Here is a 13,689-nt window from a genome sequence, read left to right as displayed (position 1 = left end):
GCCAGCCGCCTTCCCAGGTCCGTCCATAACTTAGACTCTTGCCAAAACGCGCGCTGGGCCAGCCCTTTGGCATCGAAATCGACGGGTGTATGTCTAGGGCGGGCGGGAGTTCCAGCTGTGGAAGGGATGAAATACGCGCGCCGACTGTCAGCCCCCGCACCGGCGTGCAGCGGAGCAGGACTAGAGCCGAGTCTGTGGCGTGCACCCACCGTTGGGCTGGGCCCTTCAGTCCCGTGTTCAGAGCGTCAGGTCCTAGCCAGGGTCCAGCAGAGGCGAGGGCTCTCGGCGTTCCTTCTGTGGGAAGGGGCGGCCCCGCTTGGAGTTTGTCACGGTTGGGTGGTCAAACACTGGAATAAATTGCCCAGGGGGGTTGTGGAATCCCCATCTCTGGGGATATTTCAGAGCAGGTTAGATAAATGTCTGTCAGGGATGGGCTAGACAGTGCTTGGTCCTGCCATGAGGGCAGAGGACTGGACTCGATGACTCTCGAGGTCCCTTCCGGTCCTAGTGTTCTATGATTCTATGTGAGCAAGCCCCTGCCCGTGCCGGACTCAGATCTTTACGGGTGCAGCCGCTGTTCCCTTGCGGGTTTGAACGTTCCCAGGGGAGCTCTTCCGATGGGGGTGGCCCCTGCACAGGTCCATGGTCACTCGAGCTCGTTGTGACGGGCAGGCTGGCTGCTCGGGGGTTACTCCAGGAGCTAACCGTGGCCATACACGTCCAGCGCCAAAGGTCCGGTACAGCCACGCTCCGCGCACAGCACAGCCCTCACCAGCAAGCCACGAGCTTTCCACCGACGCCTCCCGGGCCCACTTGGCACAAACCCAGGGCCACCTGTCTGCTCAGAGTTGGGCCTGATAACGCCCCAGCCTCTTCCCGCTGCCTAGCCCGTCTGCCGCCTGCAGCTGGGAGCCCCCGGGCACGTGGTGGGGCGGGGGCCGGCGCCGGGGCCGTTGCTCACCTCCGGCACCGCTCTCTCCCGTAGGATCAGTACGCCAATGCTTTCCTGCACGACGACAACGTGAATTTCCGAGTAAACCTGCACAGAATGGTGAGTCCCCCCCAGCTTCCTGTCCCGTGGGCCGGTGGCAGCCAAGCTTTGGGGTCTTCGGCGGGTTGTCCTGTTCACAGGCGCCTGCCTTGGGCCGGGCCACCGGCGGGGGAGCGGGAAGGAGGCTCCGCGCCTGGCTCCTTGCACCTGGCCCGGGGGAGGGCTGCTTTGAGCCGTGGCTGGCCCGGGTAGGCAGGGAGAGGTGCCGTGGGGAACGGCGGAGCTAGTGCTTCTGGGGAGCAGCCGGCCGTGCGCTCCAGCACACGCTAGGCCCCTGGGGGACAGCAACGTGCCGGGCGCAGGGACTCTCAGCTCGCCGAGCCGAGCCAGCCCTCGAGTAGAATCCCAGGGCGGGCGGAGCCCTCAGGAGGCACCGAGTCCAGCCCCTGCCCAAAGCAGGATTGACCCCAACTCAACCATCCCAGCCAGGGCTTGGGGTAGGGGCGTGTGGTTTTCCCCTCCCTGGCCCCAGGAGCGCTGCTGCAGGAAGGCCACTTCCCTTTCCTCCTGGGAGCCCAGCCGGGAGCGGCAGCCTGCAGGGTTGGGAATTTGTGCGTGTTCCCTCAGCGAGACTCGCTCCGACCTGCCAGCTGGTCCCTGCGGTTGCTCTCCGGGGTGGTTCCCCCTGGTTTGGGACGGGCTCTGAACCCGGGGCCTGCTGGGGGCTGCATGCAGGTTTCAGGGGGTCCTCTGAGCAGGGCCAGCATTAGACTTGCTGGGGCCCTGGGCAGAAAGAAGCCGCCCCACGGCCTGGCGCTAAACCAGAGCCTCAGCCCCACCATCTGCGGCTTGCCCTGAAGTCTGAGCAACTAAGCGTTGCGGGGCCCTGCGGCCAGGCTCCGCTTGCTACCCCTGTGCTAGCCCTGGCTCTTCTGTGCAGAGGAGGAGCTGGGGTGGCCCGAGGGCTGTGGGTCTTGGAGCATGTTGGGGGCGGGGGGCTCAGAGAGAGGTTGAGCTCCCCCAGCCTGGGAGACGCTGGGGTGACCACTCCAGGGCACAAGGCAGCAAGAAAACGTGGCTCTGGGCTGCACGTACAGGAGTGTGTGAGCAAGACACGAGGAGTCGTTCTCCCGCTCTGCGCTGCGCTGGTCAGGCCTCAGCTGGAGTCTTGTGTCCTGTTCTGGGCACCGCGTGGCAGGACAGAGGTGGAGAAATGGGAGAGGGTCCAGAGAAGAGCAACAAGAATGATTCAAGGTCGAGAGAACATGAGCCATGAGGGAAGGCTGAAGGAACAGGGCTTGTTTAGTTTGGAAAAAAGGGGACGTGATATTTTCATGTACCTGAAAGGGCGTTACCAGAAGGAGGGAAGAAAATTGTTCCCCTCGGCCTCTGAGGACAGGACAAGCAGCAAGGGGCTTAAACTGCAGCCAGGGAGGTTGAGGTTGGACATTAGGAAAAACTTCCTGCCTGTCCGGGGGTGAAACACTGGGATAAATTCCCTGGGGGGTTGTGGGATCCCCATCCCTGGAGATATTGAAGAGCAGGTCGGACATACACCTGCCAGGGATGGGCTAGCCCAGGGCTACTCAACTTTGGAAGCTCCGGGGCCCACAATGGTATTCTCAGCACATGCCGAGGGCCGCAACTTAAGTATGGTTGCGTGTACATGCAAATATATGTGCAAATTTATGCAAATAGCTTTTCACACTGACGGGCATGAATGCATAAATTAAGGCAAGACCCCACAACACGCAGGCCCCATTGAAGTCTGCTCTGCTGATATGAATACAATGCAACAGTTACCTGATTCCCACCCACTTTTAATGAGCAGCGACAGTGCGGGAATGGAACTACCAAACCCATCGCAACAGGAGACCATGCTACTGACTACGGTTTTGTTTTGGCTCCCACCTCGCTGGCTGCGTGTTGAGCCCTGCGTAAACCCAAACCAGCCATGGGCTGCATGTGGCCCACGGGCCACGTGTTGAGTAGCCCTGATCTACATGGTGCTGGTCCTGCCAGGAGGGCAGGGGACGACTCGATGCCTCTCGAGGGCCCTGCCAGCGCTAGGGGTCTATGATTCTGTGTGCAGCCCCACTCCGGTAACCCCAAGCCTGGCCTAGAATCGCCTGCCTGGGCTCCTCGAGGGGCAGGGAACACTCCGGGCACTGAGAGCAACTGGCCGTCTGGGCCGGGGGCGTACGGGAAAGCGCCACGCTCTGGCGAGACAGCGCCTGCCGTTACCCAGCTGCTGGCTGTCTGTGAGCGGGCAGGGCTGCCGCACCTAGAGCCGTGGGGAAGCCCCGCCGACAGGCAGGCCCGGGAAATGGGCTTATTTGTGTGGAAAGGGGCGATGCCGCGCCAGGGACCGCGCCGAGCATCTGCTGACTTCCCTTCTCTGTGTGTTTGAAGCCCATGAGGCACAGGAAGAAAGCCGCAGACAGAAACCTGCCCTGCCGCCCCCTGGTGTGCGCGGTGCTCGGTGAGTATTGCCAGCGCGGGATCCCTGTGACAGGGAGATGGGTGTTGTCGGGCGGAGCTTCCGGGTGTTGTCGGGCGGAGCTTCCGGGTGTTGTCGGGCGGAGCTTCCGGGTGTTGTCGGGCGGAGCTTCCTGGCTACCTTAGCTGGGGGAGGAATTTGAATTCTCAGCAGGGTGGGTTTTATCCCGGCCCCTCCCTTCCCTCTCGCTGGTGCTGCCTCTCCTAGATCTGCGGGAAGCCACGTTTACGTAGGGCTCCCTGGACCCCTCCTTGCCATTGCTCCACGAGCATCTCGACTCTCCTGCCTGAGCAGTGTCCGGTGCCCGAGCTGAGGGAACGCGGGTGGGAAAGGAACAGACGCAGGCTGGAGCAGACACAGGCTGAATGTGACTATCTGGAGAGTTGCCTGGTCTGTCTCCCGGGCTGGGCTAGACCTGAGGCTACTTAAATGTAGCCCTTGGGAAACTGACCGAGATGAAGACCGAGTCGTATGCAGAAGCCACCAGTCGTTTCTGAGGGGAGACCGGATTCACTTGGCTCCAGAGCCAGTTGGGTAGAGAGAGGCACATCCTCTTCGTGATCGTCTCGGAAAACAAAGCCGTAAAACCCACCTGCCTTCTGGTGACAGCCCTACAACGTATTTCTTGCCGGCATTTTCCAGCCGTGCTGAGGTTTGACATGCGAGTGCAGTTCTGTGCATCAAAACTAGCGAGGTGCTTTCTGTTTGAACAGTGGGGAAAAGAGCGTGGAGCAAGCATGTGTCAGAGCACATCGCGTTAAAATGCCAGGCGACTTGATAGCGTCTTCCTCTGCGTTCAGAAGAAAGGCTTAATTCAGACGCAGCTGTTACTAAATTCTCCCTCTTGCTTCTACCTGGGACTGATGTCTGGTGACACGGGGGCTGTGGGGAGTCGCATGTGCTTGTTGTCTGACAGGTTTTATCTTGACTTTGTCTTTGTCCTCCCTGCTCTCGCAGATCTGATGGTGGAGTTCATCGTAACGCACATGATGAAAGAGTTTCCTATGGATCTCTATGTGTAAGTGACGTCAGTCCGGCCGTGAGTTTATTCTCTGGCGTGTGGGAGGGAGGGGAATTTAATCACATAGTGCTCGCCAGGCCAACACAGCACTGCTTGGGCAGGTGGGGCTTTCCAGACGCTCCTAGGTCCGAGCTGGAGATGTCCAGTGTGCCAAGAGAGTGTCAAAGGAACGAATTTTCCCGTCAGGCAGTTTGCCTAATCTGCCAGATCAGCCACACAGAGCTGCACAGTCACAAAACATTGGGCCAGCCGCCAGAGCCAGGTCCCAAGTAGGGCAGCCAGCCAGTTCTGAAGCACCAAGGACGGGTGACACAGGGCTGGGAAGCCAGTCCCACGCTCAGGAGCTTATTGCAAACAGGGTGAAATCTCCTCTGGAGCAAGGGGGTGAAATGCGCAGTTGGGGGCAGCATGAGGTCTGCGGGGCTAGTGCTGCATCTGCACAGTGCATGTTCCACCCCGCACGGCCCGCTCCCCACCCCGCGGGACACAGGCACGTCTAGGACGACGCTCGGCCCCTGCAGAAAGCACTGGCTGCCAGCGGAGCGGGCTTGCTCCCGTTCTGGGCCCAGTTTCAGAATCAGTGAGAGACGCGGGGAGGGGAGGGGTTTCGAGTCAGGGTCAAAGCACGTTTTAAAAAGATGAGACGGAAGAGAAGCAGCAGCAACTCCCCGTGTGCAGCCGTATGCATCCATCCAGCATGTTTGCGCAGGCCCAGTGCTCCCACGAAGGGGCGCGCCGGCGCGGCCGCGCACACGAGCATTCTGCCCCGCCCACCTCCTCTGGAGAGCCACGCGGCAGGCGGCTGCTCCGGTGCGCGGGGCTGGCTGAGACGGCGTGGGGAGGGAGCTGCTGGGGCGGGGGAGGCTGGCTCCAGTGGCCGGGGCTGCCATGTGGCGAGGGGACCCGGCTCTGCTCCGGCAGCTGGGAACGTGAGTTAATAACTTGGGTGCCACGGTGGCCCACATCCAACTAGTGCCCGTGCCCTCGGTGTTGGTGCACAAGCCAAACCCCCTCCGCTCATGAGGGACACTGGCCAGCCCCTCCGCTAACTCCCCGCCCGGGCGGGCTGCAGGCGAGAGGGACGCTCGGGCCCCGTCGGCCGGCAAGGGGACGGGGACGGGGGGTGTGATGGGGAAGGTCCGTGCCTGTTCCTAAGAGGCGTTCAGATGCGGGAGGGCCCACGCACGGGGGCGTGTGCTCCACCTTGGCAGCCCGCTGCCTGCCGGCCTTGGGACGCCCTTGTAACCCCGACCGGTGCCCCCTGGGACTAGGAGGGCCCGGTCCCCAGGATCGTGGTTGTCCGGCCGGGGCCCAGGCCCGCCACTGCCATCCACCCTCCCTGGGGTCCTTGTCTCTTGGGCGCCACCTCGGAAAGGGCCCTGCTGGCCTCCGCTGCTGCTGATTTCAAAGGGGAAGAGATTGGTTTAGCGTCTCCCCGGCGCCCTTTGGGCATCGCCTGCACAGCTACCCCCCGGGCCAGCCCCGCGCACCCCGCTGTGTGCGCCAGCAGGAAGGCGTGGGCACCCCTCTCCATGCACCTCCCCAGACCCATTGTCCTGAAGCCCCTTGAACACGCCTCGCGCTGAAGGAGGGTCCGAGTGCTGCAGCTGCGGTCTGTGTCCGTTCCTTTAGCCCCACGGCCTGGGTCCTGGAAACCCCACTAGACCCCAACTGGGGATCCTGCATGACCGGGGAGCCAAGCGGCTCCTGTTCAGAAACTAGCCCCACAAATCCAGAGCTCTGTGTGAGACGCCCCCTCCCGTCCGGGCCTGGGGCCGCCTCTTCCCCCGGGCAGCAGGCCTGGGGTCGGGGGCCAGGCCCTCCCAGCCGGGGCTTGGTGCAGCTGCGGGCCCGGGCGGCCTGGGGGCAGCGCTGATCTTGCCCTTCGCTCTGTTCCAGGCGGTGCGTCCAGATCGTTCACAAGCTGCTGTGCTACCAGAAGAAATGCCGCGTGAGGCTTCATTACACCTGGCGGGAGCTGTGGTCAGGTACTGCCACCCCTCGGCCTGCGCCCCGGCCCGGCGCCCTCGCCAGAGCCCCGGCCCGGCGACGGCTTCGCCAAATGGCTTTGTTTGGTCAGAAAGCCCTCCGCCCGGGAATTACAGCCCCTTAGATCTCCCCCTCGGCCCCCGGGTCTGCCCGGGCTGCCTTCCTTTCTGGCCAGGCGCCGTGGTACCCCGGTGCCTCCTGGCGGTGTCACGCCCGTCCTCAGAGCCCCGCTGGCCCCACGTCAGCACTGCTCCTGAACGGAGCCGCCCCCCTCAAGCAGCGGGGAACACGGGGCAGGGGTGGGAGACGTGGCCCGCCCTTTCCCACGTCCTTGCAGCACGGGGGGAAGGAGAGGAACGGAGCCGTGTCCCTGGGAAGGCTTTTAACCTCTGGCCCTCGCAGTGTTGGCTGCAGGCCCCCCCACCGAGCATGAGAAGGCCGTCTGTGTGCTCCTCCAAACGGAGCCGGGTGGGGCTAGCGCAGACACAGCGCTGGGCGCTTCTATTGCCCTCGGTGTGTTCACCGGAGAGGGGGCTGGGCGCTTCTATTGCCCTCGGTGTGTTCACCGGAGAGGGGGCTGGGCGCTTCTATTGCCCTCGGTGTGTTCACCGGAGAGGGGGCTGGGCGCTTCTATTGCCCTCGGTGTGTTCACCGGAGAGGGGGCTGGGCGCTTCTATTGCCCTCGGTGTGTTCACCGGAGAGGGGGCTGGGCGCTTCTATTGCCCTCGGTGTGTTCACCGGAGAGGGGGCTGGGCGCTTCTATTGCCCTCGGTGTGTTCACCGGAGAGGGGGCTGGGCGCTTCTATTGCCCTCGGTGTGTTCACCGGAGAGGGGGCTGGGCGCTTCTATTGCCCTCGGTGTGTTCACCGGAGAGGGGGCTGGGCGCTTCTATTGCCCTCGGTGTGTTCACCGGAGAGGGGGCTGGGCGCTTCTATTGCCCTCGGTGTGTTCACCGGAGAGGGGGCTGGGCGCTTCTATTGCCCTCGGTGTGTTCACCGGAGAGGGGGCTGGGCGCTTCTATTGCCCTCGGTGTGTTCACCGGAGAGGGGGCTGGGCGCTTCTATTGCCCTCGGTGTGTTCACCGGAGAGGGGGCTGGGCGCTTCTATTGCCCTCGGTGTGTTCACCGGAGAGGGGGCTGGGCGCTTCTATTGCCCTCTGTGTGTTCACCGGAGAGGGGGGAAGAGCAGGCCTTGTCCCTCGCTAATTCCCATGCCTTTGTGCCAGCCCCACAGCAGCGTTGGGGGCTGTTCCTGCCCCAGCCTTTGTGGCTTACAAGGGAGGTTGTAGCAAACTGAGGGAGTCCCCAGTGTCCTGCTCCCGGTGTTGTGGGTCACACCTGGGAGTGATGACTTGGCTGGACTCGCGCAGCCCTGGCCAGGAGCGTGGCTAGCAGGGGGCTGTTGGCCAGGCCGTGCCGAGGTTCCTGGTCTCTGTTCCCAGCCAGGCACCTTCCTTTGGCCGCTGTGACGTGGGCGTGCAGGGCCGTGGACGTGCACCACCGATCTGCCTCTGCCACGGCACGTGGGGCCCATCCTGCCCTTTCCAGGCTCTGCCTGCCGGGGGCGAAGGGGTGCCCTTCGTTAGTGATCCCTTCCAGTTGCGGCGTCCCGGCGGACGGCTGTGTGGCGGCGCCAGTAGGCACTGGGCCAGGCAGCGAGCAGTAATGGCAGGGTAGCAGTCAGAGCTGGGCCGTTCCTGCATGGCCAGGCCTGTTCCCTACACTGGCTGTGCCCCCCGCAAGCGGCTGTGCAGGCGTTTGCACCACAGCCCTGGGGAGACCAGCCCGCAGCTTACGGCTCTCGCTGCACGGGACCCTAACGCTAAGCTTGCCCCTCCCCCTGCAGCGCCCTGCGCTCTCGCTGCACAGCCACGCCGACGCACAGCCCCGCTAGCTCCTTCCGTCCGTGGCTCCTGCCTCCCCGGGGGCACTTCCTCCGCCTGCCGGGCCGGGGCTCTGCAGCTGAAGTGCAGCGCTCGACGTTACTACCCTGGCCTCCCGCTGTACGGCGTGTGGGCTGTGAGGGGAGGGGAGAGGGCTTTCGAAGGGTGAGGTTTGGCGTGCGGGCTGTGAGGGGAGGGGAGAGGGCTTTCGAAGGGTGAGGTTCGGCGTGCGGGCTGTGAGGGGAGGGGAGAGGGCTTTCGAAGGGTGAGGTTCGGCGTGTGGGCTGTGAGGGGAGGGGGGAGGGTTTTCGAAGGGTGAGGTTCGGCGTGCGGGCTGTGAGGGGAGGGGAGAGGGCTTTCGAAGGGTGAGGTTCGGCGTGCGGGCTGTGAGGGGAGGGGAGAGGGCTTTCGAAGGGTGAGGTTTGGCGTGCGGGCTGTGAGGGGAGGGGAGAGGGTTTTCGAAGGGTGAGGTTCGGCGTGTGGGCTGTGAGGGGAGGGGAGAGGGCTTTCGAAGGGTGAGGTTCGGCATATGGGCTGTGAGGGGAGGGGGAGAGGGCTTTCGAAGGGTGAGGTTCGGCGTGCGGGCTGTGAGGGGAGGGGGAGAGGGTTTTCGAAGGGTGAGGTTCGGCGTGTGGGCTGTGAGGGGAGGGGAGAGGGCTTTCGAAGGGTGAGGTTCGGCGTGTGGGCTGTGAGGGGAGGGGGAGAGGGCTTTCGAAGGGTGAGGTTCGGCGTGCGGGCTGTGAGGGGAGGGGAGAGGGCTTTCGAAGGGTGAGGTTCGGCGTGCGGGCTGTGAGGGGAGGGGAGAGGGTTTTCGAAGGGTGAGGTTCGGCGTGCGGGCTGTGAGGGGAGGGGAGAGGGCTTTCGAAGGGTGAGGTTCGGCGTGCGGGCTGTGAGGGGAGGGGAGAGGGCTTTCGAAGGGTGAGGTTCGGCGTGCGGGCTGTGAGGGGAGGGGGGAGGGCTTTCAAGGCGTGAGGTTCGGTGTGTGGGCTGTGAGGGGAGGGGAGAGGGCTTTCAAGGCGTGAGGTTCGGCGTGCGGGCTGTGAGGGGAGGGGAGAGGGTTTTCGAAGGGTGAGGTTCGGCGTGTGGGCTGTGAGGGGAGGGGAGAGGGCTTTCGAAGGGTGAGGTTCGGCGTGCGGGCTGTGAGGGGAGGGGGAGAGGGTTTTCGAAGGGTGAGGTTCGGCGTGTGGGCTGTGAGGGGAAGGGAGAGGGCTTTCAAAGGGTGAGGTTCGGCGTGTGGGCTGTGAGGGGAGGGGAGAGGGCTTTCGAAGGGTGAGGTTCGGCGTGCGGGCTGTGAGGGGAGGGGGAGAGGGTTTTCGAAGGGTGAGGTTCGGCGTGCGGGCTGTGAGGGGAGGGGAGAGGGTTTTCGAAGGGTGAGGTTCGGCGTGCGGGCTGTGAGGGGAGGGGAGAGGGTTTTCGAAGGGTGAGGTTCGGCGTGTGGGCTGTGAGGGGAGGGGAGAGGGTTTTCGAAGGGTGAGGTTCTGCGTGTGGGCTGTGAGGGGAGGGGAGAGGGCTTTCGAAGGGTGAGGTTCGGCGTGCGGGCTGTGAGGGGAGGGGGAGAGGGCTTTCGAAGGCTGAGGTTCGGCGTGCGGGCTGTGAGGGGAGGGGAGAGGGCTTTCGAAGGGTGAGGTTTGGCGTGCGGGCTGTGAGGGGAGGGGAGAGGGTTTTCGAAGGGTGAGGTTCGGCGTGCGGGCTGTGAGGGGAGGGGAGAGGGTTTTCGAAGGGTGAGGTTCGGCGTGCGGGCTGTGAGGGGAGGGGAGAGGGTTTTCGAAGGGTGAGGTTCGGCGTGTGGGCTGTGAGGGGAGGGGAGAGGGTTTTCGAAGGGTGAGGTTCGGCGTGTGGGCTGTGAGGGGAGGGGAGAGGGCTTTCGAAGGGTGAGGTTCGGCGTGCGGGCTGTGAGGGGAGGGGAGAGGGCTTTCGAAGGGGGAGGGGAGGGGAGAGGGCGTCTGAGGCCTGCTGCTAGCACTTGAGCTGCTGGTGGGACCTTGCGGCGAGATGCAGAGGACCAGGCGCGGGGGGGAGGCCGCGGGAGAGGTCACAGCTGCCCTCGCCCTGCTGGGCCCCGTCTGTGTTTGCTCACACGCAGCCCAGCGGGGCCTGTCCCGTCTCGTGGGCTGTGAGTTGGCAGGAGACGGGTCCCGGGCCCGGCCCGATGTGTCTGCACACGCCTAGGCCAGGCTGTGCCGGCCGGCCGGGGCGTGGGAGGAGTCCCTAGCCAGGCAGGTGCGCTTGCCCCCGCGGGCGGGCTGACCCGTACGGGAGGGGCGAGTCCCAGCGCCTTGCCGTGGGCAGTGCTCTCAGGACCGCACGCCCTGGAGGTTTTGTTGCTGTGAAAGAGCGCAGCCCTCTGGTGTCAGATTGTGCCCCTCCCCCAGGCCGGGGGCACCCCGCAGTCCCAGCGCGGCCCCGCTGGATGGCTGGGTGTGGCCCCTGCTCGCCGGCTGGGCTACGCGATGGACCCAGCGGGGTCTGGCCCCCGGGGCCCTTTGCCGGGGGAGCTGGCACCCAGCAAAGTGAACCCAAGCGTGTGTTCCCACCGCGGCCCGCAGGTAAAACGCTGCGAGGCCCGTAGGCCTGGGGCCGGCCGCCCCCTCTCCTTGCCCTGCGGGGCTCGGGGCAGCTCCGCTCTCCTGGCCTGGGAGGGACCGACCGCCCTGCCGTGTTCTCCCAGCATCCCCAGCCGCTGCTCCCCCTCCAGCTGGGGGTCTTTGGGGGTTTGGAGCCCCTGCCAGCCTCGGCTTGGGCCTCGGAAAGCGGAACCAGCTGGCCTGGCTGGAACCCAGCAGGGGGTGTCCCCAAGGGGCAGTGCCCCTTCATTCCCGGAAGGGCCTGGGCCTCCCCTCGGCGCTGTTGTCCCCTTTGCTCCCCTCCGCAGCCCCGGGCCTGGTGCCGTGCCGCCTGGCAGGAGAATATCGTGCAAGCGAGGTGCCGAGGACGGTCATACAAGACTCAGCTCTCACCCTCCTCTGCCAGCCTGTTTCCATGCAGCAGTGCACAGCGCTCCCATTTCCGATCCCCCTCCCTTGGCTGTGAGCATCACTGCGAGGCCTTGCGCCTGGCGCGCCCCTCCCGCACAGTTGGCAGAGACCGACTTGACCGGTATCCGCAGGGGTGACGGGGACGCCGCCTGGAGCGTCCCCTTCACGTGCTGGGATATTAGCTGTTCCATCGCACTGCCCAGGCCGGCGGGTCGGAGCTCCTCGTCTTGCCCTGCCGGAGCGTTCGTGTGCGCCCAGCCCGTGCGGCTCGCTCCTGGGTCACAGCGGCAGTTTAAGAAGAAACAACTCGGAGTCTGGTGGCGCCGTACGACTACCGATTGTCTCATGGCCCCAGACTCGGTGAGCTGCAACGCGCGTCCTCAGCGGCACGGAGGAGAGGTGGCCGGTAGGCCCCAGAGAGGAGCGGCTTGTCGGCGCTGGTTCAGCCATTCTGATGGGGCAGACGTGCACGGTCCGGCTCGGTTGCAGCTTGTTGTAGAAGTGGGTTTGCGTGAGGACGGCGACGTTCGAGTCAGTGTGTCGGGGAGGTTACAGTGTTCTCCCGCTGGTGTTTGTGTGTGACCGTTCTGCGTGGGATTTGCATCCATCTATTCTGTGCGCAGAGACAGTCCGCTTTGTCCAGCGTACATGGCAGAGGGGCCTGAAACTCCACCCGGAACCAATCCCTGTAACAAGCCCCGTGGCCAACTCTGTCCACACGTCTATGCTAGTGACGCCATCACTGGACCTCACCGCATCAGCCCGACCATCGCCGGCTCGTTCTCCTGCCCATCTGCTAATACGCTCTCTGCCATCACCTGCCAGCAATGCCCCGCTGCCCGAGTTGCTGGCAAGAAGGAACTGAGAGGGGGTAGGATCGGCGTTGGCTAGTATAGCTACTCCAGGGGGCATCACAGCTGACCCTATGGACATTGCTAAGGCAAAGATCTCTGCTGACTGTGCAGGTGGGCGTGCGCACACCCGGAATGGGGGGGCCAGTGATGCATCTGGAAGAACTGTCTACCTTCGGTGTACACGGGAATTGCGGGTGTTACATCTGTTTAACATGCTAGAAACAATGGCACGATGTGTAGTATAGGGAAGAACGAATGGATTCGTGTAGCGAATGTCTATACTGTGTGTGCACAAGGGGCAGAGTTAAGGGTGTTTTGGTGTTTGACTCTTGTGTGTTCATTCTCCTCTTACAGTTGTGTAGTGGAACTGATACAAATGTTTTAAAGTCAGCAAGTGATTGCCTTTCTGTTTGAGATCAAGGTTGGACAATGGTCACTGTGAATCTTCTAAAAAAAACCCTTTATTTGCTTGTGCGAGAGCTTACGTACCCTCTTGTAGGTGACTCAGCTAGAAAACTGTCTTGTGATGGCATCCACTGATTACTTGGCAGACTGTTTCCATGCTACCGTATTTGGCACGTCTAGAAGTCACTGCTTGTGGGCACTGAAGGTCGAGATTGAGGTGCATTGATAGAGCTGCAGGAGGAATTCAGGTCAGACCCATCCAGCTCTCTGCTGTGATGAATATTCAACTCTGCTCTTGGCTCTGTGAAAATAAGATAAGAGGTTGACTTAGCTGGTCATGAGGGAGGGGTCTGTGCATGTTAATTTCATTGAACACTTTTCTAATTAGTCCATGTTTGTGCAGCGCTCGGGAGATGGAAATCGCTCTCGATGTGCTGCTTGATGCTGGTTTATGTATAAGCTATTCGGAAAGCATTGTGACTCATGTAAACCTTTATAGAAAAGGCCTCATTCCTTCAACTCCTCCCACCTCCAAATCAGTGATGCTTGAGTCGTTCCCCCAGAACACAGAGCTACGGATAACTTTTTCCGAGCAGCTACGGTTTGCTTTAAAGGAGAACCGCATTTATAGGCACATGAGAGATTCCAGTTGTGCTCCTAACTGCAAGAACAAGTCACTTGATACGAAATCTTACATGGAATCAAAGTGGTGAAGCAGCTCTTTGGAGGAGCAACTGATTGCCAAATAGGATTCAAAATCTGCTTAGCCACTAGGCAGCATTGACTCGCTCTCCAAATTATACTAAGTTCCTAACGTTTATCTTGCTTAATTTGGACGGTCACTGAGCCTGCTGTTAATGTGCGGCCCCTTCGGCAGTGCTGGAACTCAAGGTGAGGACTTTTATGGTAACAGCAAAGCAGATTTCTTTTCTATGCTACTAAAAAGGCCTCGTTGCGCGTCTCTATGTCGACTTGCTCTGTGACTGTGGGCATGTCACTTAAGCTGTCTCTGCTGGGTTTCGCTCTCTGTAAAATGCCTTTCGTTCCTGCGTTTGGCCAGGACTTGGGTTCC

At 62.6% G+C, this 13,689-nt stretch overlaps 1 protein-coding gene across 4 annotated transcripts in view; it reads left to right on the top strand.

The window, feature by feature from the left end:
* ARMH3 (armadillo like helical domain containing 3) overlaps positions 1-13,689 on the top strand; it is a 129,121-nt gene that overhangs the window by 50,400 nt on the left and 65,032 nt on the right. For all 4 annotated transcript variants that reach the window (XM_089780254.1, XM_089780252.1, XM_089780253.1 and 1 more), the window contains 4 exons: positions 986-1,051; positions 3,404-3,473; positions 4,449-4,509; positions 6,412-6,500. In XM_089780254.1, the coding sequence (XP_089636380.1) occupies positions 986-1,051; positions 3,404-3,473; positions 4,449-4,509; positions 6,412-6,500 (286 nt within the window). The remainder of the gene's footprint in view (positions 1-985; positions 1,052-3,403; positions 3,474-4,448; positions 4,510-6,411; positions 6,501-13,689) is intronic.

This window comes from Pelodiscus sinensis, chromosome 8 (assembly GCF_052426305.1).
Source record: "Pelodiscus sinensis isolate ZL-2025 chromosome 8, ASM5242630v1, whole genome shotgun sequence".
NCBI classification, from domain to species: Eukaryota; Metazoa; Chordata; order Testudines; family Trionychidae; genus Pelodiscus; species Pelodiscus sinensis.
The sequence above is the reverse complement of the archived record's forward strand: the minus strand, read 5'-3'. Positions and strand labels throughout refer to the sequence as shown.